This window comes from Pyrus communis, chromosome 4, assembly GCF_963583255.1.
Source record: "Pyrus communis chromosome 4, drPyrComm1.1, whole genome shotgun sequence".
Classification (NCBI taxonomy): domain Eukaryota; kingdom Viridiplantae; phylum Streptophyta; class Magnoliopsida; order Rosales; family Rosaceae; genus Pyrus; species Pyrus communis.
Genome location: NC_084806.1, coordinates 9,965,307 through 9,989,909, shown reverse-complemented (window position 1 = coordinate 9,989,909; position 24,603 = coordinate 9,965,307). Strand labels below are relative to the sequence as shown.

At 37.3% G+C, this 24,603-nt stretch overlaps 3 protein-coding genes across 3 annotated transcripts; 2 read left to right on the top strand and 1 right to left on the bottom strand.

Annotated features, from left to right (window-relative positions):
• The first annotated feature begins 977 nt into the window (after positions 1-977).
• On the top strand, positions 978-2,885 carry LOC137731499 (ethylene-responsive transcription factor RAP2-3). The gene is made up of 2 exons (XM_068470618.1): positions 978-1,223; positions 2,064-2,885. The coding sequence occupies exons 1-2, from the start codon at positions 1,037-1,039 to the stop codon at positions 2,693-2,695; spliced, it is 819 nt and encodes a 272-aa protein (XP_068326719.1). The 5' UTR covers positions 978-1,036; the 3' UTR covers positions 2,696-2,885.
• A 13,164-nt stretch (positions 2,886-16,049) lies between these two features.
• LOC137732660 (uncharacterized) lies at positions 16,050-16,658 on the bottom strand. Its single transcript, XM_068471960.1, has one exon. It carries the CDS (start codon positions 16,656-16,658, stop codon positions 16,050-16,052), a length of 609 nt encoding a protein of 202 aa, XP_068328061.1.
• A 2,226-nt stretch (positions 16,659-18,884) lies between these two features.
• LOC137730785 (large ribosomal subunit protein eL19x) lies at positions 18,885-21,065 on the top strand. Its single transcript, XM_068469745.1, has 5 exons — positions 18,885-19,106; positions 19,805-19,927; positions 20,105-20,418; positions 20,600-20,646; positions 20,735-21,065. Exons 1-5 carry the CDS (start codon positions 18,995-18,997, stop codon positions 20,760-20,762), a joined length of 624 nt encoding a protein of 207 aa, XP_068325846.1. The 5' UTR covers positions 18,885-18,994; the 3' UTR covers positions 20,763-21,065.
• The last annotated feature ends 3,538 nt before the right edge of the window (positions 21,066-24,603 follow it).

Below are 24,603 nucleotides of genomic sequence, written 5' to 3'. Positions count from 1 at the left end.
TGACTTTAAACTTTTTATAATTAAAAAGAAAAATACACTTGTAAGGAGTGTAAAATGAGATTTTGAAGTACTAATCACAGTTTCCTTTAATATTTGTACATAACTTTTTCATAATATCTATTATTTATGTGCACATGTGAGATTGTGATTGACGACAATATTGAAGCCAAAATTTAGGAAAATTAACTATACGTAGCTAGAGATACCCTTTATATCAAATTTAGCTTCCGATATAAAATCTGAGACCAATTTATTCTAAGAAAATGTTGTTGGACTCTGCCCTTCTCTAAGCAAAAAAAGCACCCCTCATAAACATTGGATAATAATTTATTCACTTTCTGCATGCACTTTTCTTTTTTCTAGCCCTACGATATTGAACAAATCAAAGAACAATTAAGGTCAAAATTAGAAGGCGGTGTGTGTATAATGAAAAGTGGTGTTGAGTAATCACTTCCTATATACTATATGTTACGTTACCCTTATATTTACAATATGTAATGCATGCTCATTACAACTTTAGGTCATGACCAATAATTAGAGGGATAAGGTGCCCTCTTCCCTTGACAATATCTAATGCATGCACTTAAAAAATCAGAGGTACAAAACTGATTTTATTGTGGTCGTATGATCTCAATGGCCCCACCTTCTCTCTCCTATATAATGATTAACATGATATAAGAATTCATACTCTCATCTCTTAAAAAAAGAACAAATAATGTTCGTTCAAATTAATTACGCACTTATCATTTCAAGTTAATTACGTATTTGTCACGTAGAGTCACGTAACAATGTTGATATGCATTAAATACCGTTACAGTGATATCCTTTCTTTAGTAAGCTTCTCATATGGGCCGTGTCCTGAGAAAATAAGGCCCACTAAGACAACTTATTGTGTTTTTTGTCGTTATGCAAAAATGTTGGTTGTAACCGACGGTCGTCTATAAATACAGAGCTCTAGAAGAGAAGCTTCTCGCATTGTGCGTGTCATGAGAAAGCACTTTTTTCTCTCAAAGTTTCTACAAGAGGCAACCTAAACATGTGTGGTGGTGCTATCATTTCTGACTTCATCGCCTCCAAGCGTGGCCGGAAGCTGACGGCGGAGGACCTCTGGTCGGAGCTTGACACCATCTCTGACCTCCTCGGCATAGACCACTCCAACAGCATCAACAAACAGCCTGAGGATTACAAGGTGGTCCAGAAGCCCAAAGCATCTGTCACAAAAGGTATCTATCTATACATATAGATAAATACACACACACACAATTTTTTATATATGGCATTTTCTTTACTGGGTTTTGTCTAGAATTTTATCTACTTTCTTGTAAAGCTTGCATGATTAATTGTATTTATTTCTCAGAACTTGTCTGTCTCTTCTGTTTGCTTTGTTTCTTGCATGATTTTGTTTTTTTATCTGATAATTGTATATGAATTATACTTTTCACTAGATTTTCAATTAAATAATTGAGTTCTTTGTGTATATTTTGTTGCTGTTTAGCTGCACTAGCTTTTAAATAATTGAGTTCTTTGTATGTATTTTCTTGCTGTTTTTGCTGCACTAGCTTTTTCTCTAAATTTTCTGGAATATTTAGAAGGCTTTTTTTTTTTTTTTTTTTTTTTTCCTGAACAAAAATATTTAGAAGGTGTTTAATTATTGTATTTGGCTAGAATTAAATTCTCCAATTAATTAAGTTCTAATTTAATGATCACACAACTACTAATTTATATTAGTAATTAATCATATTCTACTACCTCTTTGTGTTTATTAATTATTTGTTTTAATAGAAAGTTAGATTTCAGTGCAACTTTCCTGAAAGATCAAAACGCAAAAGATTGAAATAAAAATATGATTTTCTCTTGACACTGTCAATTGTTTTTGTTTGTAAATTGAACAAATTAAAAAAATATCAAACGACAAAAATTAATTCAGAAGAAGAAAAGAGATGCAAAGAATTTATTTTCCTTGATTTTAAAATTAATATTTTTGTCTTCTCGTTTTTTTTTTACTGAATTAACAAAAGAAATGCAGTAGTTAACTTATGGTTGGTGTGGTTTGATCGGAGTAGCGACAAGTGATGAGAAGCCCGAGAAGGCGACCGAGGCAGCTGCCGCTGCTGCTGCAAAAGGCAAGAGAGTGAGGAAAAATGTGTACAGAGGAATAAGGCAGAGGCCGTGGGGCAAATGGGCGGCTGAGATTCGCGACCCCCGCAAAGGCGTCCGAGTCTGGCTCGGCACCTACAACACCGCCGAGGAAGCCGCCCGCGCCTACGACGAAGCCGCCGTGCGCATCCGCGGGGACAAGGCCAAGCTCAACTTTGCACAACCACCACCCTCTTCACTGCCTCCGCCTCTGGCTCCGGCTACGCCGCCGCCGACAAAGAAGCGGTGCATTGTGGCTGAATCGACTCGGGTGAAGTCTACTCAGCCGAGTTTCCAGACCGGTTCTTACCATTATGATCCATTTTATCAGGGTGGCGCTGATATGTATGCTAAGAATGAGGTGGCGGGTGGTGACGGAGTGTTTGAGCTGAAGGAGCAAATATCGAGCTTGGAGTCGTTCTTGGGGCTGGATGAGGTGGTGGCGGAGCAGCCGAGTCAGGTGGCGAGTGGAAGCGGTGAATCGGACTCGTTGGACCTGTGGATGCTGGATGACCTGCTGACACACCAGCAACAGCTGCGGGGGCAGTCTCTGTATTAAGGCAGCAAAAAATAAATATTAATTAAATTATGAATGTATGGTTAATTCGCGTTTGTGGATCGTGACTGGGTTTATGTCTTGTGTGTTGTTTTTTTTTTTTTTTTTTGGGAACAAAGTCACATGTGTTTTTTGCTTTGTTGTTTTATCTTTAAATAGTAATTAACTGCTTTTGCATTTGTGCATGTTATAATCAGTGCGTTTCGGTTTGTTAATGTTGAAAGTGTTTATCAGCATGATTAGCAAAAAATATATATAAAGCTTTTGCTTTATAAAAGAGTTTATTTGAGAAGTAACGCTTCTCTAGCGAGGAAGCATGAGAAACACTTATAAGTAAGTGATTTTTTATCACTTGGTATTACGTTATATTCTTTCTTAATTATAAGAAAAATGTTTTAGGTTCGATTCTCGTCAAATGCGAATTTGAATTATATTATTACTAACTTAATGTGAGGTTTAGCCCACTTCCTCACGTCTTTAAGGTATATAATATTTTGTTAAAAAAAAAAAAAGGTAAAGTGTTTTTTCAAGAAGCATGGCATTTTTAGTAGGAGTGTACTATCTACATACCTCTTTTCACTTCTCGCACATTCTCTTGATTTGGGGTCATCAGATTGAATAAATTGAAGAAAATCAATGAACTAAAATTAATAAGGGGTGTAAAAAATAAAAATAAAAAGTGCGTGGATATCACATCCATTTTAATAAAAGGTTTTTGTGTGTCCTTGATGATAGCACTCAACAAAAAAGTAAGCAATATTATGATAACATCTTGTTTTCTTTTTCCATTTTTAGAAATTTAGAATTTAAATTTCGTTTCTATTATATTTTCACCAAAAACTTTTTTTTTTTTATAATTTCAAATTTTTGTTTTCAAAAGTTTTATTTGAAAAAGATTTGAAAACAATAATAATTATAAAAATGCACCTTATTATTGCTAATTTTCCAAAATTATCATTCTACACATCTCATAAGTGTACTTTTTTTCTTCTTCTAATTATAGAAAGTTTGGAGTGCCAAATGAAATTTTTGAAATACTAATAATAATTCCCTTATATAATAGATAATAATTTTTACAAATTCGTGAAGAAATCACTTAACAAAAAGGAGTGTTTACACTAGGATGCATTAAAAACTACGAAAAGATGTCAGTATATTTTGTTAGCTATAATATTATTCATTACAAGCGATATTTTACACTAATCTACATTAAGAAGAAAAGAAACACTTAAATATGAAACACAGTATGTTAAAAAAAAAAAAAAAAAAAAAACCCAAACCACCAAGTTCAATACACCACCTATTTGTTGGCTATTATGTTATATTGTTGTTAACACGTTTTGTTAGATTTACCGACAATACTATAAAAATAGATAAGGAATTGTTATTATTACTACAAAAATCTCATTTGTCACTTCAAACTTTCTATTATTAGAAAGAAAAATACATTTGTGAGGAGTGTAGAATGAGATTTTTGAAATGCTAATAACAATTCCTAATAGATAATACATTGAAAAGATAGTAAGGGTGGTGTTTAGATTACATGCATGATGCATCATCGTTCTTGTTGTGGGCGAGGGAAGAGGATCCTCTCTAGAATAATCATATTCTAATCGTTTATCGTATATTATAAGGTCAGTTATTTTAGGTACTATTTATGTTTAATTTTAAAAATTAAATAATTTCTAATCACGCGATGCAAGATAAATGACTAAGATATGATGATCTATATAATCTCCACAATTTAAAACAGGATGGGATTCAAATCCGTGGGCGAGCGACTGTGTTTGTTTCGCGAATCGCAAAATTAAAGTGGTTATGCTCCCATCCATGTCGGTTCATGTATCTGATTAATATATGTAATATAATACATTTAAAATACATTATTATACTCATAATTCTTGTTAGTGATGATTATTATTTAATGGCACTTACGAATATACGTGCAATTATAAAATATTTGGAATGAAATTAAGGAGAATCAATAAATTAATTCAAGCCGGCACAAATAAATAATAATAATAATAATAATAATAATATGGCAGGAAGGTGATGGTTATAAAAGACGCTAAGCGCTAGTCGGACGGTGGGTTGGGGTCTAGCGCCTAGGTGGACTAGGTGAATTTAAGTAAATCCATTATATTTCGTGTAAATAAATATATGTTTATACTTAAAATATATGTAATTTCATCATAAACTACAAAATAGAATGATATATGTATTATAAAGTATTAGAACATAATGAAAACATGGGGAACAAGCACATAGTGTGTATTCATTTAAGTATTCAACAAGTCTTTTACAATTTATTAAAAATATTAAATGCAAATTGAAAGTTATCTACTTTTTGTCTAAGTGAGTCACAATCTAGGCAGGTGCCTAGGCGGGTCTGGGTGGGTTAGGCAGGTGCCTCGGCGGTCTAGTCAGGCGCCTCAACTGGTCTAGGCATTTTTTCTTAATTTTCAAACGCCTATACATTAATCGGGACGGTGGCTAGCCGCCTAGCACCTAGGCGGCGCTAGCCAAGGATTTTTAGAATAGTGTGATACTAATCACTAGATCGCGGGATAAACTTTTGTCGTATTTTTCCGATTCTGGGTATCCGCTCATTCAATAAATAATGTGTTTTTATACAAAAAAATTTATTATCGAAAATGTACAATTTATATTTTAATCTTTCATCTAAGGATCATTTCACTATATGACTTATTTGTTATATAATACAACCATGTAACGTCTTTTCTCATATGAGAGGGTTTTGAACCTTGAACGTAACCTACTTCAACAGTATCTAATAAATTTTGGTGACATATACGTTTATGAAGTGTCAATAATAGTTTCACGTTGTAATAAATTACGCATGATAAATCTTTGAAAACAAAGGTTCCTACTTTGTTAACATATATCTATTAACATAACTGTGTACTGTACTCTCTACTTGGTTTCATTTATAATGAAATGGATGTGGAGTAAGTTAGTTGGCCTTGCACTTAATTTGAATTCCCATCTTCGTAATTTAGATTAGTTCAAGATATTGAATGGTAGAAAAAGCCATGAAAGCATCATTCTATTAGTACTTCATAGTTCAGACACAGTTTTGGGAAGAAGAAAATAAGGGAAAATCATAATTCTTTCAGTGTTTCACATCCACGTCATCCCTACAAAAGTGATAACATAAATTATTAAATAATCATTACATACAAAGAAGTAAATCCATCGTTCCTAATCTAGAAGCAGGAAGGAGAAGCTCTTGGACTTTTACTTTACTTGGCTACGCTTAATTTAATGCCCGTTGCAATCCAAGTGACCAATTTGGACCCGGGACCCAATAAAAAGTTGACACCCTAATTACCATAGGTCAGTTAGTCGATGAGATTCATTGTCCCCGATGGTAACATTAGTCAAATGATTTTCCCCATTTTTCCTACGCATCAAGGGACACCTTTTACTTTTCCTTCATCTTCTAGATTTAAAATGAAAGGAAAATTAATAAAAATGATTTGAATATTTTGAGTTTTAATGATAATGATAAAATAAAAAGTAAAGTGAATAGTATCAAGTTTGACTTTTTAGTGTAAAAATATGATTTATCGGCTACTGGATCTTGGTTTTACAAGGAATAAATTTACGTGGTTTATTACGAAAGGGGGTGGAATAAAGGTAAGGTTAGATAGAGTTTTGGGTAATTTAGAATGGATAGAGTTGTTCCCTCGTTCTAAAGTGCAACATTTAAACAAGACTTTGTCTGACCATGTGCCGATCCTCCTTAATTGGTCGGGACGCAATCCGATTCGAGGTAAGAATCAGTTTCGTTATGAGGAAAGTTGGCATATGCAGGAAGCATGTGTTGAAGCGGTAAGGGATGGGTGGAACCATGATGTGGTGGGCTCGCCACTGTTCCAAGTTACTAAGAAAATTAAGATGACGTGGATGAAGCTCAATAAATGGGTCCGCAATAATGCAAGGTTGGGTCCGCATGAAATAAAGGAGGTGGAGGATAAACTTACTTGCTTGTTGGGTCAACCATTCACTGATGAGTCTATTTAGCAGAAAAAGAGCTTATTGGAAAGTTAAACAGATTGCTAGAACAAAAAGAGCAGTTTTGGAGACAGAGGTCGAAGGAAAATTGGGTTAAGCTGGGAGATCATAATACCAAATATTTTCATCATAAGACGAATATGAGGCAAAAGCATAATTGTTTATATGGGTTGATGGATGATAATGGGTATTGATAAAAGGATCATAGGGGGATGGAGGAGATTGTGGTATCGTACTTCACAAAGCTCTTTAGTTTAAATGGCGTGGAGAATTTTGATGATATTTTGTGCCATATCATGCCCAAGGTGACAGATGAGATGAATAACTCCTTGGAGAACCCGTTCACGGATGAGGAGATTAAATGTGTTGTTTTTCAAATGCATCCTACAAAAGCTCTGGCACCTGACGGTATGTCTCCGGGTTTCTACCAAAAGCATTGGGGAGTGGTAGGTGGGGACATTTGTAATGGGGTTCGGTCTATGCTTCTCTCTGGTCAAATTACCTGGAAAATCAATTATACCCATGTCACGTTAATTCCCAAAGTCAAGGATGCTACATTGATGACATAAATTTGCCCTATTAGTTTGTGCAATGTGTCGTACAAAATAGTGGCAAAAGTTTTGACGAATAGGTTGAAGCTTATTCTTCCACATGTCATTTCCCCTACACAAAGTGCCTTTGTGCTAGGAAGGCTGATCTCTGATAATTATTTGATAGCTGTTGAAGTTGCTCATTATATGCATAAATGGTCATCGAGGTCAAATGGTTTAATGGTGGTGAAGTTGGACATTAGTAAGCCGTATGATCGTGTAGAGTGAAAGTTTCTTGAGGCTTGATGCATCTGTTGGGGTTCTTTGATAGGTGGATCAGTATGGTCATGTTGTGTGTCACAACGGTGTCTTATTCTCTTAAGTTGAATGGCGATCATGTGGGTTATGTGCATCCGGAAAGAGGAATACGGCAAGGAGATCCTCTATCCCCTTATTTGTTTGTTATGTGTGGAGAAGGCCTCTCGACACTATTGATAAAGGTTGAACTTGATGGAAACTTGCAAGGGATCAAAGTTTGTTGTGCTACGCCTAGCATCCACCCTTTATTTTTCACTGATGATAGCTTTCTATTCGCTCGAGGTACCATTAGTGAGTGTCAGAATATTAAACAAGTGTTGAGCAAGTATAAAAGGGCTTCTGGACAAGCGGTCAACTTTGAGAAGAGTTGTGTTTCGTTCAGTTCCAACCTTACTGTTTATGATAAGCAGTTGTTAGCAGATTGTCTCGATATGTGGAGAGTGGATTTTCATGATAAATATTTGGGACTGCCGGTGTTAGTTCGGAAGTCGAAGAAAGAAACGTTCGCGTATGTGAAAGATAAAGGGTTTATTTTGGATAGAGTCAAAGCAGTGGAACGTTCAAATGCTGAATGAACTTTTTTCTCAAGAAGAAGTGGATCTCATTCGTAGGATTCCCCTAAATCTACGAGATAATGATGACCATAAGATTTGGCATTATGAACGACATGGGAAATTTACTATCCGGAATGCATATCATGTTGCACATGGGTTAGTATAACTATTGGCGAAGGGGCAGCTGGCTCATGTTCTTCTTCCAGTACCATTGGAGAGAAGTTATGGAATAAATTGTGGGGTGTTTGTGCTCCTGGGAAGGTGAAGATATGTGTGTGGCGTGCTTGTTTGGATTCTCTCCCTACGAGGTTAAACCTTTGTAAACGAAGAGTGATGAATGAGGAGATGTCTGTTGTTTGTGGAGGTTGGGTGGAATCAACGGAGCATGTCTTCAGAGATTTTAATGTGGCTAGAGCGGTGTGGTTTCGAGGTTTGGGCTTGTGGGTAGATGGTGGGCAAGGAGGGTGCTTTATGAATTGGTTAGCCAATTTATAGTTCCAGGGACCTACTTAGGGGTTTAATCTATGTCTAATGTTGATTTGGTCTTTGTGGAAACATATGAATGAGATTATATAGAATGGCACGGCATTACCGCCGCTTGAGATTGTGCTTCGAACTGAGGGCTGGATGCAAAAGTTTCATAAGTAGCATAAGCCGATGGCGAAGAAGGCAAGCCGGGAGATTCTGAAGTAGAGAAGACATGCGGAAAGGTGGTTAAGTGCAACTTTGATGGACCTTAGAGCCATAGAAGTAACAGGGGAGGTTTTGGGGTGGTGGTTCGAAACCATTTGGGGGAGTGTCTTGCCGCTATTATTGGTCCAATTGAAAGGGCAAACTCTGTATTGCATACTGAATTCTTTGTAGTTCAAAGAGCTACAATATTGGCTGGCATTCTAGATACGGTGAAGGGGAAGATTCAGTTTGAAGGCGACTCTACATTAGTGTTAGCAGCCATGCAGGGGCGTGGGGAAGACAGCTCTGCCTTTGGTCCTCTAATCAATGATCTAAGATGTCTGCTCATGGAGTGGTCGTAGTTAGTGGTGAGTCATGTCCAAAAGGAAGGGAACTCGACAATCCATTGACTTGCTCGGATGGGGATTAATAGTGCTAAGACGATAGTGTGGTTTGAGGAGCCTCCAGATTTGATCCAAGATGTTCTTTTAGATGAGGGATTGTAAACTCATTTCTATTGTTTATTTGAGGGTAGGCTTTTGTTGTGCGGAACGCTTTTTTCCTTTGACCGGATTGAAATCCCCGACAAGGTTTTTATCGAGACCCATTATGCACACTATCCTCAGTTTGTACGAATTCTGATTTGCCTAATGATTATCGTACCTTTGCTATAAACACTAAGAGCTAAAAACGCAATTAGTTAACAAACGAATCCTAACTGTATCTCATAATCACGAGTGCCGATTAATATCTATATCGTTAAACGAAACTATTAACTTAAAATGTTAGAAAAACACAAGGTCGCATGTTTAGACTTGTTAGTCTTTTTTTTAACGTAGAAATTTGACTAAAGCCAGAACGCCTCAATCGAAGACCCCAACATCCGTTATAAAACCATCCAGCCGCCACTGATCTGGACAAGGAAGACGGAGCCGGCACCAATCCATCAAAAGGATTCACAAAGCCCTTAAAAACAAACTAAAAAAGGGGGATCCAACCCCAACAACCAAAACTCACCCAAACCCACACATCTTTCCCTTAGGTATCGTTTGGTATGCAGACGGGACGGGACGGAACGGGATGGGACGGAACGAGATGGGACAGGACGAAACAGAAAGGAGCGGGAGCAAAGATGCCCTCGGATGGAAACAAGGAGGAAGAATAAGGAGATGGAGAGGTTATAATTTTGTGTTCCACAGATGTGGAACGAGTCGTTCCAGGGGGTGAGGTGAAACGAAAATTCACCCAAAACTCGTCCCGTGGAACAGTTCGTTCCACCTGTTTTAGGCGCACCAAACGTGGGACGGAACGTCTTGTCCCACTCTGTTCCGTTCTGTTCCGTCTCACGTACCAAACGGTATCTTAAAGCACAAGGTCTCAATAATTAGGGATGGAAAGCTGCAACAACGTCGAGAAAATTAGTTGCCCACCAAGAACTGGAAAGAAAGGGCAAAGAAGATTGGGGGTAAAGTGGAAGGGAAGCAAAGGACCGGCAGCTAAAGCTTTTGCAGATTTAGGGTTTTTTCTGAGATAGATTCTGAGAGAGCAGTAAGTGGTTGGTAAGAACTTGTCAGTCTTAAATCAGTAAAAAAAAATGTATTTATTGGTCAACGCCAAAAACAAAGTATGGGAAGTAATAAGATTAGACAATTGCTCCCAAAAACAAGAAAACTTAGAACCTGAGACAATAAAACATAGAAAAGGACTTAATAATTATTAATGGTAACTATCAAATTATATTACGACTCAATTAATTTGGCACCACTCATACCTTATATTAGTAATATACTAGCATATGGGCACACACAAAGTGTGTGTGAGAAAATTTTTTATTTTTGTTTTTGAAATAAAAGAAGAGAGGAAGAGAGTGATAGAGAATGTGAGAGTGAAAAGTTTTTATCTTTTGTTTTTTTTTTATTATTATTTTTAAGAGATATGTTAGGAATACATGTAGATAAAGCTTTGAAAGAAAAAAAAGCAAAATTTGATTGTGTGGAATTACATTTCTGCCCCATATTTCTTATTCATGTTCTGTTTTAATTAGAGGGTTAAATTGATAATTTTATAGGATTTTGGTTGACAATGAGTGTTTTATTAATTAGTAAAAATATAAAAACACTAGGAGAATATTACACTTTTTTTTCCTTCTTTTGTGCATCTCTGTTTAACATTATTCAATTACTTAACTATTTATTAGCGGGCGGGTCTCTTTGTATGTGTTGTCTGGAAAGAAGATCACTTGATGATTATTTGTTCGCCGGAAGTTAGAATTTTGGTAGATAGAGATCTCGTAAAAACTTTGTTCGAGGAATGAGCTAGACCGTATCATTTCTCAAGAACGGGGCTACAAAGCGCCCAAACCCAGAACTCATGGAAATGGAGTTTTTGGCACCGATCAAGCAGACGTTTTTCGTTGATTTATTCAAGTCGATTGTCAAATAAAAAAAGTGTATAAAAGTTAAAAAGAAAGTGTGGGATTAAACTCCCCAAAAACTATTCAAGGTCAATTCATATATAAGCAAGTTGGTGAAGCAATTTGACAAAAACATTGAATAATGTGGACTCCCTGGGAAAGATGCATGAACCAGAGCAAATAAAATCCAAGTGGGTCCTTAAGCTACGATTCTATGATTCTACGACAGTTGAAAAACATATTTTATGTTGCCTTAACAACCATTATTTTTTGTTCTCAGTTTTTTGTTGATCATATACAAGGATGTCACCTGAGGATTCTTTCTATCACCACCGTATCTGTATATGCATTCTTACAAATATATAATACCATCAAAGTATATGTGATCAGAACCATTAATAAATCACTATATATCGATCGCCTCTGCAAAAATTCAGTTAAAACTAAAATCGCTTGGTCATCCAACTATATAAACACAAAAGAATGAAACTGATAAAGTGTTACAGATCTATTCAAGATATCAAAACTCTGACAAAAGACATTACAGAAACTATTCAACTATTTAGTGCATCATTTCTGTAGTGCCTTTTATTTGGACTTTTCCTTGTAAACAAAACAAGAGCAGGGTGCCATTTCATCGAGGAAAGCTCCAATGACAAGGCAAACCAATCACACAAACAAGAAAAGGGACCAAACAAAGAAATAAAGACGAGAAGGTAATGTCAACTTGCCTCCCGTTCATCCCCCCCCTCCTCTTCTTTTGGCTTTAATGACCTACCAACACAGTGAGCGATCAATGAAACCAACTTCTACCGTGCCCTACCGATGATTGCAAAAACCAATACTTAAACTCATGCTTCCAAAGTTGATACAACTAAGCAATTCATTGGCTTACTTTATTTATTGCTCGGTACCCTACAACTCGACTCGATTAAGCTCTAACCTATACAATATCCTGTGCTTCTATTTAATATGTCCATCGTTCTAAAACACAGCAACAATAGTACACCGGAAGAGTAAGCACTTTCAATATCAAAAGCCATATATAAAATCAGATAGAAGAACAGTTCACTCCAATACGACACACACTTTCAAATCAATACGATAGTAGATACTTAAATCAATCCATTAGAAAAAGTCACCTCATATAGTGCATACGAGACCGAAGATACTGATATCACAAAACTGCTCTAGCCAAGACTAGCACGTTAAACGTCAAAGAAAGAGGTTCCAGCGAACTACTATCATAGAGAATATAACGGAAGAACTAAATCTATACAAATGCCTCTCCAAGACTGGACTAAATTTACCACAAGCAAAGTAAGCTTCTTCTATCTCCAACTCTGGATGGGGGTCTAAATTCATCAGCTTTTTACCCCAAAAAAGTCACACTTTGAAATGCTTACACTCGATACTTTCCAAGAAACTCTGCATAAATTATCATCAGAATCCTCCGACATTATACAACTAAGCATGCTTTGTATAAATCTATACTCTAAAATACAAGCACAGTAACTACGTATAAATCCACCTCTGGATAATGATCTAAAGTCTCAACATCAATGTTTTACTCTGAAAAGTCACATTTTGAAATGCCTAAGATCAATGTTTTCCAAGAGAATCTGCATAAATTATAGTCACATCCTCTGACTTTATACTCAGCAGGCTTCCGACTATGTTTTACAAAGAACTTCATGCTGTAATCCTAAAAGTTGGCATTAGCTCACAATCACACAACCATCAACATAGATGTATTTCACAGGATAACGAATTCTTAACAGAAGCCATCTATTTATAACAACAAAGGCAATATACCAGTGAAACAAAACTACTCTCAACAAGATTTCGCGTTCAACTTTATTTATTGAAACAAGTTCCAGTGAATTTACCAAAAAAAAAAAAAAACAAGTTCCAGGGAACTGCTATCACAGACTTAAATAAATCTTGCATCACCGAGACTGGAATGCACTTTTTCGACCTCTACGACTGAATTACCCCTCGGGAAGGAACAGACTCACACAAGTGAAAAGTATCTCGAGGTTTCGCCGCTTTGAAACAAAAAGTTTAAAAATATCGAAAAAATTCAGCGTGGTTTTTCTGCGGAAGGTTCCGCCAGAAATTTTATAGTGTGGGATTTAATGGTTTGGTCTTTGGAAGGAAGTTCCCTGATTGGTTTGAGAACCTGATTGAAATATTTTGAAATGCTTAAACTCAACACTTCCAAGCAAATCTGCATAAATTATCCTCACAATCCTCCGGCATTATACAGCTCAGTATGCTTCTAATGTAAATCCAAACAAAAGCATCGCCAACTTCTTATAACTCCACCACCAGCTAAAGGTCTAAACATCGGTATTTTACTCTTAAAATTCACATTTCACAATGCCTACAATGAATCAATGTTTTCCGAGAAAATCTGCGTAATCTATTGTCCGAATCCTCTTATATTGTACAAGTCAGTATGTTTCCACCTATTTCAAACAAAGAACTCCATTTCGTATTCCTAGAAGTTAGCATTAGCTCATTCTTACATAATCACCAATTGTCTGAATCCTCTTATATTGTACAAATCAGTATGTTTCCACCTATTTCGAACAAAGAACTCCATTTCGTATTCCTAGAAGTTAGCATTAGCTCATTCTTACATAATCACCAATTGTCTGAATCCTCTTATATTGTACAAATCAGTATGTTTCCACCTATTTCGAACAAAGAACTCCATTTCGTATTCCTAGAAGTTAGCATTAGCTCATTCTTACATAATCACCAATTGTCTGAATCCTCTTATATTGTACAAATCAGTATGTTTCCACCTATTTCGAACAAAGAACTCCATTTCGTATTCCTAGAAGTTAGCATTAACTCATTCTTACATAATCACCAATTGTCCGAATCCTCTTATATTGTACAAATCAGTATGTTTCCACCTATTTCGAACAAAGAACTCCATTTCGTATTCGTAGAAGTTAGCATTAGCTCATTCTTGCATAATCACCAATTGTCTGAATCCTCTTATATTGTACAAATCAGTATGTTTCCACCTATTTCGAACAAAGAACTCCATTTCGTATTCCTAGAAGTTAGCATTAACTCATTCTTACATAATCACCAATTGTCCGAATCCTCTTATATTGTACAAATCAGTATGTTTCCACCTATTTCGAACAAAGAACTCCATTTCGTATTCGTAGAAGTTAGCATTAGCTCATTCTTACATAATCACCAATTGTCTGAATCCTCTTATATTGTACAAATCAGTATGTTTCCACCTATTTCGAACAAAGAACTCCATTTCGTATTCCTAGCAGTTAGCATTAACTCATTCTTACATAATCACCAATTGTCCGAATCCTCTTATATTGTACAAATCAGTATGTTTCCACCTATTTCGAACAAAGAACTCCATTTCGTATTCCTAGAAGTTAGCATTAGCTCATTCTTACATAATCACCAATTGTCTGAATCCTCTTATATTGTACAAATCAGTATGTTTCCACCTATTTCGAACAAAGAACTCCATTTCGTATTCCTAGAAGTTAGCATTAGCTCATTCTTACATAATCACCAATTGTCTGAATCCTCTTATATTGTACAAATCAGTATGTTTCCACCTATTTCGAACAAAGAACTCCATTTCGTATTCCTAGAAGTTAGCATTAACTCATTCTTACATAATCACCAATTGTCCGAATCCTCTTATATTGTACAAATCAGTATGTTTCCACCTATTTCGAACAAAGAACTCCATTTCGTATTCGTAGAAGTTAGCATTAGCTCATTCTTACATAATCACCAATTGTCTGAATCCTCTTATATTGTACAAATCAGTATGTTTCCACCTATTTCGAACAAAGAACTCCATTTCGTATTCCTAGAAGTTAGCATTAACTCATTCTTACATAATCACCAATTGTCCGAATCCTCTTATATTGTACAAATCAGTATGTTTCCACCTATTTCGAACAAAGAACTCCATTTCGTATTCGTAGAAGTTAGCATTAGCTCATTCTTACATAATCACCAATTGTCTGAATCCTCTTATATTGTACAAATCAGTATGTTTCCACCTATTTCGAACAAAGAACTCCATTTCGTATTCCTAGAAGTTAGCATTAACTCATTCTTACATAATCATCAATTGTCCGAATCCTCTTATATTGTACAAATCAGTATGTTTCCACCTATTTCGAACAAAGAACTCCATTTCGTATTCCTAGAAGTTAGCATTAGCTCATTCTTACATAATCACCAATTGTCTGAATCCTCTTATATTGTACAAATCAGTATGTTTCCACCTATTTCGAACAAAGAACTCCATTTCGTATTCGTAGAAGTTAGCATTAGCTCATTCTTACATAATCACCAATTGTCTGAATCCTCTTATATTGTACAAATCAGTATGTTTCCACCTATTTCGAACAAAGAACTCCATTTCGTATTCCTAGAAGTTAGCATTAACTCATTCTTACATAATCACCAATTGTCCGAATCCTCTTATATTGTACAAATCAGTATGTTTCCACCTATTTCGAACAAAGAACTCCATTTCGTATTCGTAGAAGTTAGCATTAACTCATTCTTACACAATCATCAATTTCGAAAACACAGATCTTATTGAAAGGAAGATTGAATTATTAACAAATTATGACCATCTATTCATAACAGTTGAATTATTAACAGAATAAGACCATCTATTCATAACAGCAATGGCAATAAATATATACAATATATACAAATTCGATCATCAAACGAAAACCCAACCAAACGCACAAATTAGACCCGAATTCTTCCCCATTTCATACATTAAGCATTGAGAACGAGACGGTACCGAATCAGCAGACCGAAGTCAACCTCATGGGCACCTTCTCTCGGTCAGCATCCCCCAACCCATCCGCCACAATTTGAATCACCCTCTTGAACGCGAAGTGCACGCAATTCGAAAGCGCAATCCAACACAACACCTCGTACACGAAATCAAAAGCCGGATCGGACGGAGAGGACGACGAAGACTCATCCCAACTATTCCCTCCAAACCTATCGAAATTCCAACCCCCGCCCCCGCCTCCACTGCCGCCCCACCCTCCATTGAAAAAGGGACCATCTCCGCCGAAAAACCCGCCATCTTCCTCGCCTCCATCGTTAGAATCGTCGCCGCCCGAAGATCTCCGTCTGGCGCGACGTTTTTTGCGAAGGAGGGTTCGGGTTGCGGTTTTGGTAGAGTTGGGCCGGGCACGCGGCGGAGCAACAGCGTCGAAGGGGAAAACACCGGCAGAGATCTGGGGGACTCCAATGGACGGCGAGGATTGATCGGTATGATTGTCGGTGACGGAAATTTGGTTGTTGGAGGTGAGGTCATGGTGACGGATTAGGAACTTGGCGAACCCTAGGCCCTGGGCGGTGGTGGCGACTGTAACGGTGTCATATAGGAGAGAGATGTCCATGGCCGACGAATTCGAATTGTGGGTAAAGTAAATCGTCGGAACCGGTTGGGAATTTTGGAGTCTAAAACTAAAAGGGGGTGAATTTTGGTTGGGAAATTTTCCGGGAAAGTGCGGGATAATAAGGAGGGCAGACGGGAAACGACAGGAAAATGCGGAAGAGTGGAGGGAATTGGTGACAGCTGTTAAAAGGCCACGTGTTACCCGTTGGCGGGTGGCTACCGTACAATTTTGACATGTCGGAGTAGATTTGCCTTCGCCTCCAACCTGGTTTCGGCTTTTGATGACCCGACGCGAACAATTTGGACTGGTTCCGCGGTCGCTGGTAGCGTCGTATCGTCGGGGAGTTCATGATTCGGGATATTGTACGGATCCCCCTTTTTTTTTTCTTTTTTTTTTTTTAGGTATAATCTGTCTTTGAAATTTCTAGTTTCATTACCATAAAAATTAACTAAAAGAATACTAGTTTTTCATGATATCAACTAGTTCTTGATCCAGTGTTGGAGCCATATGTTTAGCTTGGGTCTCAATTTCTCAATCTGAAACTTAAAAAAATTACTCTATCTTGTGGTGGGTCTAGTTTAGTATCGTCCTTATCATTCTCTTTCTTAAAACTTAAACCACAGATTTCTCTGACTTTCTTCCTCTGTTCCTCCACTGATCCTCCATATCAAAGTCCTTCTCAAAACTCGTAAGCAACGGATTGCCTGAACTCTATAGGAGCCACTCCTACGAAAAATTTTAAAAATCATAAACATAACACTAAATTTTTTTACATGAGAAAAAATGTCAAGATGAGTATCGGTCCATTCTGATCCCTTCATGACTCTGTTTTCTATTGATCAATGGCGTTTGTCCTTTAATGTTGCAAAAAGCCTCTTATTTTTTTGGGTAAATTACATTTTATCCCCTCAAATTTGAGCTCGATTTTAATTCCTTACAACATCTTTAAAACATTTCAATTTCATACATTTACTATCATTTTATTTTAATTTCAGACATCCGTTACATTTTCCGTCCATTGTTCCGTTAAGAGTTGATGTGGCAGCCATATTTGTGCCACGTGGCTACCAATTTTGTGCCACATGGCAAAAAATATTTTTTTTATACATTTAAAATAATATAATAATTTACCCTACTTATAAAAATAATAAAAAATAAGAAAAACCCATCTTCTTCCTGAGCCCTTCCTTTTCCCTACAACCCAAACACCACATCCCACCCCACCCCCACCTCCCTCGCAACCCTCCACCCACCCAAAACCGACTAGTCTCCTACCTCATCACCCCCACCCCCTTTCTCCCTCCCCGACCAGGAACAAAACCCATTTCAAATAAACCTAATTGAATGCGCCCTTAACCCCCAATGGCGATGCCCACAAATACTCCAACTGCAGATGCAGTGCGCACAAGCTAGACATTGGCATCGGTGTCCATCTTGCCGGAGGTGATGTAGCGGTAGACTGCGGATGCAAGGCCCAACATTGCGGAGCCAATGGAGGTGAGGTAGACGGCGGCTCTGTGGGATCTAGGTGTGAGTTCTTCTAGGCGTTGGGCATGGAGAGAAAAGGGAGATCACAAAAAGCCCTAAGGGGTTCTCAGATTGCCGTTGCCAGTCTGGCCGATGCCCAGCATGTCCCAAGGATTTCGGGGTGAATGTGGCGGCGGAGTGGGGGTTAGGATTTGTGGATATTTCGATTTGGAGGTTAGGGGTGAAGGGTGTGGCAGTTGCGGCAGGAATAAGGTTTTTTGAGGGTTTTGGGGATTTGGGGGCGTAAGGTTTGAAGAGAGGGAACTCGACAGCATGGATAGGTTGGGGGAGGTGAACAGAGTAGAGGAGAGGGGTGGGGGGTTGCGGGGAAAGGGAGGGGAAGGGATGGGTTTCTGCATTTTTTTTTAATTTATAAACCTTTCTTTAATTAATTATTGTTTAATGTATAAATTTTTTTTTTTTTTCATCATGTGGCACAAATTTGGTAGCCACGTGGCACAAATGTGGCTGCCACGTCAGCTCTTAACGGAATAATAGATGAAAAATGTAACGGATGTATGAAATTGAAATAAAATGATAGTAAATGTATGAAATTGAAATGTTTAAAGATATTGTAAGGAATTGAAATCGAGCCTAAACCTGAGACGGTAAAATATAATCTACCCTATTTTTTAATTTACAACTCTCTTATTAACAATTTTAAAGTGGGCTTCTGGGGACATCGTGCTGGGTCGAAGGTAGCCCACATTTCCAAGCTCGTAAAAACCCTAACCTTATATGCTCATCCCCGACCTCTGTAACAGCCTCCAAGCTTGCTCTTTCCCCGTAAAACCCTAGAGGTAACAACAATGGTGTCGCTGAAGCTCCAGAAGCGGCTTTCTGCCAGCGTCCTCAAGTGCGGCCAAGGAAAGGTCTGGCTCGACCCCAATGAGGTCAGCGAGATCTCCATGGCCAACTCCAGTACGTACCCCTCTCTTTTTTTTTCTTAGGGGTTCATCCAATTCGTTTCAATTCGATTTTTTGCTTATTTATTGGGTTTCGATCTTAACATTTTGGAACACGAGAAATCTTATTTTTGTGAATTTGGATTATTTTACTGAGTTAATTTCGATTGGGTTTAATACGCTATTGATCTATATGGAGAGTATGCATGTTGTAAGCACGGTGTTTAGTCGATTAAATTACTCAATTGATTAGTGTGTAACCAATTGATTAGGTTTATCGAAAGAAATGATTTAAGTATGCTTTCATTTGGTTTGTGGTAAAAGTTTGCGTTGCGGTCCTCCTGGTCGCAGTTCGGATTCTTATTATCATCTAGTCAGTTTTAGGTTAAACTGTTGAGCTCTTCAGCTGGTATATTTGTTATGGGCAACATAAATGTGCGGAACTACTTAGCTTTAATGTCCCGAAAGCACTGCATTTTATAGTTTTGAAAGGTCGAATGATAGGAAAGTAAGTTCATGAAATTGCTTGCTAAGTTAATGTCCCGGCTGCAATTGTTCTGCTTTTTTGCAATTGCCTTTTTTTCACCGTAGTTTATGCAACCGAAGTAGGGCTTTATCCTTGCTTGTTTTTCCATTTCAGACTAGTCTTTGTTTGCCCCCGTGTTTAATTTAGACTTTGATGTGATGATGATGACGACTATAACTGTCATACAGGGCAAAACATCAGGAAATTGGTTAAGGATGGGTTCATCATCAGGAAACCAACAAAGATCCACTCACGTTCTCGTGCTCGGAGAATGAAAGAGGCCAAGAGGAAGGGTCGTCACTCTGGTTATGGTATGTGGGATTGAAATAGCTGCGCAGTTCGATTTATTTTTAAGTTGTTTCAGCGTATTGTTGACATATTATTGTCATATTTGATTCCTCAAACCATCTTAGTTTAGGTGGATTTCTTTTTCCCATATTGCTACTTGAAGGACATTGTGAAGATCATGTATTTATTAATGTTTCCAGGTAAGCGCAAGGGTACCAGGGAGGCAAGGCTGCCCACCAAAATCCTCTGGATGAGGAGAATGCGAGTGTTGAGGCGCTTGCTCCGTAAGTACCGAGAGTCCAAGAAAATTGACAAGCACATGTACCATGACATGTACATGAGGGTGAAGGGTAACGTCTTCAAGAACAAGCGTGTGCTGATGGAGAGTATCCATAAGTCAAAGGCTGAGAAAGCAAGAGAAAAGACTCTGGCTGACCAGTTTGAGGCCAAGCGTGCGAAGAACAAGGCTAGCAGAGAGAGGAAGCATGCTCGCCGTGAAGAACGATTGGCACAGGTAGGTTTAGACATTAAGAAAATCATTTGAAGTGCCTTTTTTTTCTTTTTCTTGTTTTTTTTTTTTTTTAACCAACAGTAATCTATAGATGGTTAGGAAATTGTCGTGCTGAATTCATGTTGATAGTTCGTAACTCAAGCTTTCAGAGTTTAATTTTCTGTTTCGTGTCCTAATGTTGCAGGGACCTGTAGAGAAGGCAGCACCAGCAGCTGCACCCCAACAGTCTGAGTAAGTTTACTTGAATTTGTGTGTTAACCCTTATACATTTGTTGGGCACAAGGATCATGAAATGAAACATTTCTGTTCGTTTATGCAGGGGAGGTGCGAAGAAAGCAAAAAAGTGAGTATTGGCAGAAGAAGGCAAAGAAGTGAGTAGCGGCAGGCCTTTGCTCCGAGCACTGAAGAACCAGAACTCTAGACATTGTTGCTCCTAAGTTTTATTTCCATATACAAGTTCTATTTTGTGAGCTACTTTAATGTATATTTTTGTTGCAAATTTTCCGATTTCCGATCTAAGCCGTATAACTTTTTGAGATCCAGTAGTACATTTTCTTGAATGTTAAATGCTGTGTTGGTAAACGTTGTTGAATATATCAGTCTGTATGTTCATGCTAAATGTGAGAATGCAGTTTGATTGAGAATGATCATTCTTTCGGGCGAAGAATAAATGGGTATATCGCATCCATGCTTATCACTTGCTCATTCTGCAAGACAATGCATCCTTGTTTCTTGTTGTCGTTCCTTCTAGTTACTTTAAACAATCTAGTTACAGGGTCATATCTCGTGAGTTGAAAGGGGGTGGAGGCGTCGAAGGGGCGATGCTGGAGCTGTGGTTTCGACGGTGTTTAAACTTTTGAATGTGTTTTGGGGTGAAAATTGATGTTTGTGTGCTTCTGAGTACAGAACAGGTCCTTTTTGCCATTGCCACTTCTGGCCCTTACCATATCTTAAAAAAGGTTGAACATTGATGGGACTGCATAATCCAAATTTCAACCAGTCTTTTGAAATGCCTTTCCTTTTAGACTGCTAGATGGATAATCCAAATCATTACGACATTCACCATATCTGATGATGTTAAGGGCATTCATTATTATTTTTTTCTAGGGAGGAAATTAGACTTAAGACTCACTATGAACATAAGTTAAGCTTGTTTGGAATTGTTTTTTTTTTTAAACACTTGAGAAAATTGTAGCAATGGTTTCTCAATTTTAACCCAATTGGAACAATGGTTTCTCAACTAAAAATTTATGACCATTGGTCTCTTAACTCATCAAAACGTGCACCTATGATCATTTTCGTCAACTGTCAGAATTTCGTCAAAATGAGTTATGTTAGAAGGATTATTGCTACAATTGGGTTAAAGTTAAAAGACCATTGCTCCAATTGGGTTAAAGTTAAGGGACCCCTTCTCCAATTCTATTAAAGTTGAGGACTCATTGCTACAATTTTTTTTTTCATATTTGCCCCTTGATTCAACCTCACATGCGTGACAGTGACTCATTTGACAGAAATTCTAACAAAGTTGACGAAAAGGACCTCAACTACACGTTTTGATGAGTCAATGGACCATTGGTTATGAATTTTTAGTTGAGAGACTATTACTTCAATTAGGTTAAAACTGAGGGACCATTGCTACAATTTTCTCAAAAACACCTTTTCTATTCAATAGCAATTTTAGTGAAAACGCTTCTATTAGAAAGCACATCATAATTTTTTTGGGTAAATTACATAAAACTACCTCAACTATTGGACCAGTGACAATTTCATACCTCATCTTTAAAAAATGTCAATGTCATACCTCATCTAACAAATTTGTTACAATTTCATACATTTCGTCAGTTTGTCTGTCAATTCTTCCGTTAAATAGTGACATGGCTTAAGACGGGCCCACTTTCTATTAAAAAATTAATTAAATATTAAAAACTAAAAAAATCAAATCAATTTTTTTTTTGCATGGGGGACCCACCCCTTATCCCTCTCACCCTTTCCTCCCCATCCACTTGTGTCCCCCCAACCTACCTTTAACGCCAAAACCAAACCCTCCCTCCCCGGCCACCCTCTCTTCCTCCATCTCCACCTCCCTTCCATGGCGCTCATCCCCCTCCTCCTACACACCCATCACCCTCACCAAATTAACCAACTTCAAACAAAATACCCCAACTCCACCCAAACCCTAACCCTAAATTTTGAATTCGTCTATTTCAAAAAAAAAAAAAAAAAAAAAAAAACTTTTGCATCTCTCCCAAGCGACTGGGCCGTGACACAGAGGAGCGCGAGCAGGTTGAAGGCGCGGGTCTGCAATCTTTTCGAAGGGAGTGCAAATTTTTCTTTGAGATCGCAGCTTAGCGGGGGTTGTGCAGGTCGTCGGTGGGTGGCTGTAGTTGGGTTGCAAAGATGGGTTTATGCAAGGGTGGCTGCAAGTAGGAACTTTGGTGGTGGAAGGAGCTAAGACCGTTGCCGATCTGTAGGCATTTGGATGTCAGGAAGTTGTCGAAGGAATTTGAAGTTTTGGGTTTTGATGGAGGGGTTGAGAGTTGGAGGTTGAAGTGAATGGCTACTTTGATTTCCAAGATGCAGCAAGTTCAAAGCTTGCTGTGATTTTGGGTTGAAGGTTGCAAAGATTGCTAAGGGGTGGGGGGACACGGGTGGATGGGGAAGAAGGGAGGGGCCACAGGTGGATGGGGAAGAAGGTGTAAGGGGGATAAGGGGTGGGTCCCCCGTGTAAAAAAAAATTTATTAAATGATTTTATATTTTTAGTTTTTAATATTTAATTAATTTTTGAATAAATAGTGTGTCTGTCTCAAGCCACGTCATTATTTAACAGAAAAATTAACAGACAAACTGACGGAAGGTATGAAATTGTAACAAATTCATAAGATGAGGTATGACAGTGACATTTTTTAAAGATGAGGTATGAAACCGTGACTTACCTAATAGTTGAGGCAGTTTTATGTAATTCACCCAAATTAAAAAAATAAAAAAATAAAAAAAAGTTCAAGTGCTCATTGAAAAATGATTTGAAGTGCTTCTTTCAAAAATGATTTTAAGTGTTTAAGAACTCATAACACGTATGTGAGGATGTGAAGATAAAAGAGTCATCTGATAAAAGGAGAAACATTGCAATGACTTATAAGAGGTTGGGTTACTCCCTATATTGCTAACTAATTTTATGGTAAAACCTCAACTTTCTTCCAATTTTTTTTTTTTTCAAAGATGGTAAGAAGCAATTTTGATGATTAAAAAGCAATTTCAATTATTTTAAAAAGCGTAGATTCTTGTTGGATCTGAATCGAATTTAAAACCTATTAGTGAAAATAATATCACATTAGATCATAACAAGATAATAAGATTTTAAAATTTTAAAATGAAATAGTAGATGGGACATGACACATATGGGTTGGTATTGTTGGAAGTTAATTTAAGGGAAGTGTTATTGACACTCCAAAAATCTCATTCTACACTTCTCACAAGTGTATTTTTCTTTCAAAATATAGAAAGTTTGGAGTGTAGAATGAGATTTTTGGAGTGTTAATAACAATTCCCTAATTTAAAACCTGCTTCTAATTGTCTGATTTGAAACCCGGACTTCCTACAACTCCATGTATAAACCATACTGTTTTAAAAATTCCCACTTAGGCTCCGCCTAGGTCCTGTCTAGGTTAGGCGGCTGGTCACCGTCTCGATTAATGCCTATACGTTTGAAAATTAAGAAAGGGCGCATAGACCTGCTGAGACACCCGCCTAGACCGCCTAGGCACCCGCCTAACTTGCCCAGACCCACCTAGACATTTGCCTAAGTTGCGACTCCCTTAAATAGAAAATAGATAACTTTCCTTTTGCATTTTATTATTTCCAATAAATTGTAATATGCTTATTGAACACTTAAATAAACACACATTATATGTTTGCTTCCCATGTTTTGATTATGTTCAAATACTTCATAATATATATGTTATTGTATTTTCTAATTTATGATGAAATTATATATATTTTAAATATAAACATACATTTATTTATACGAAAATACAATAAATTTACTTAAATTCACCTAGGCTTCACCTAACTGACTAAACGCTGGGTCCCAACCCGTCTAACGTCTAGCACCTAGCGTATTTTACAACCTTGATAAACCAAATAAAGTATCAAAAAAAAAAAAAAAAGATAAACCAAATTAAGTTTCCACT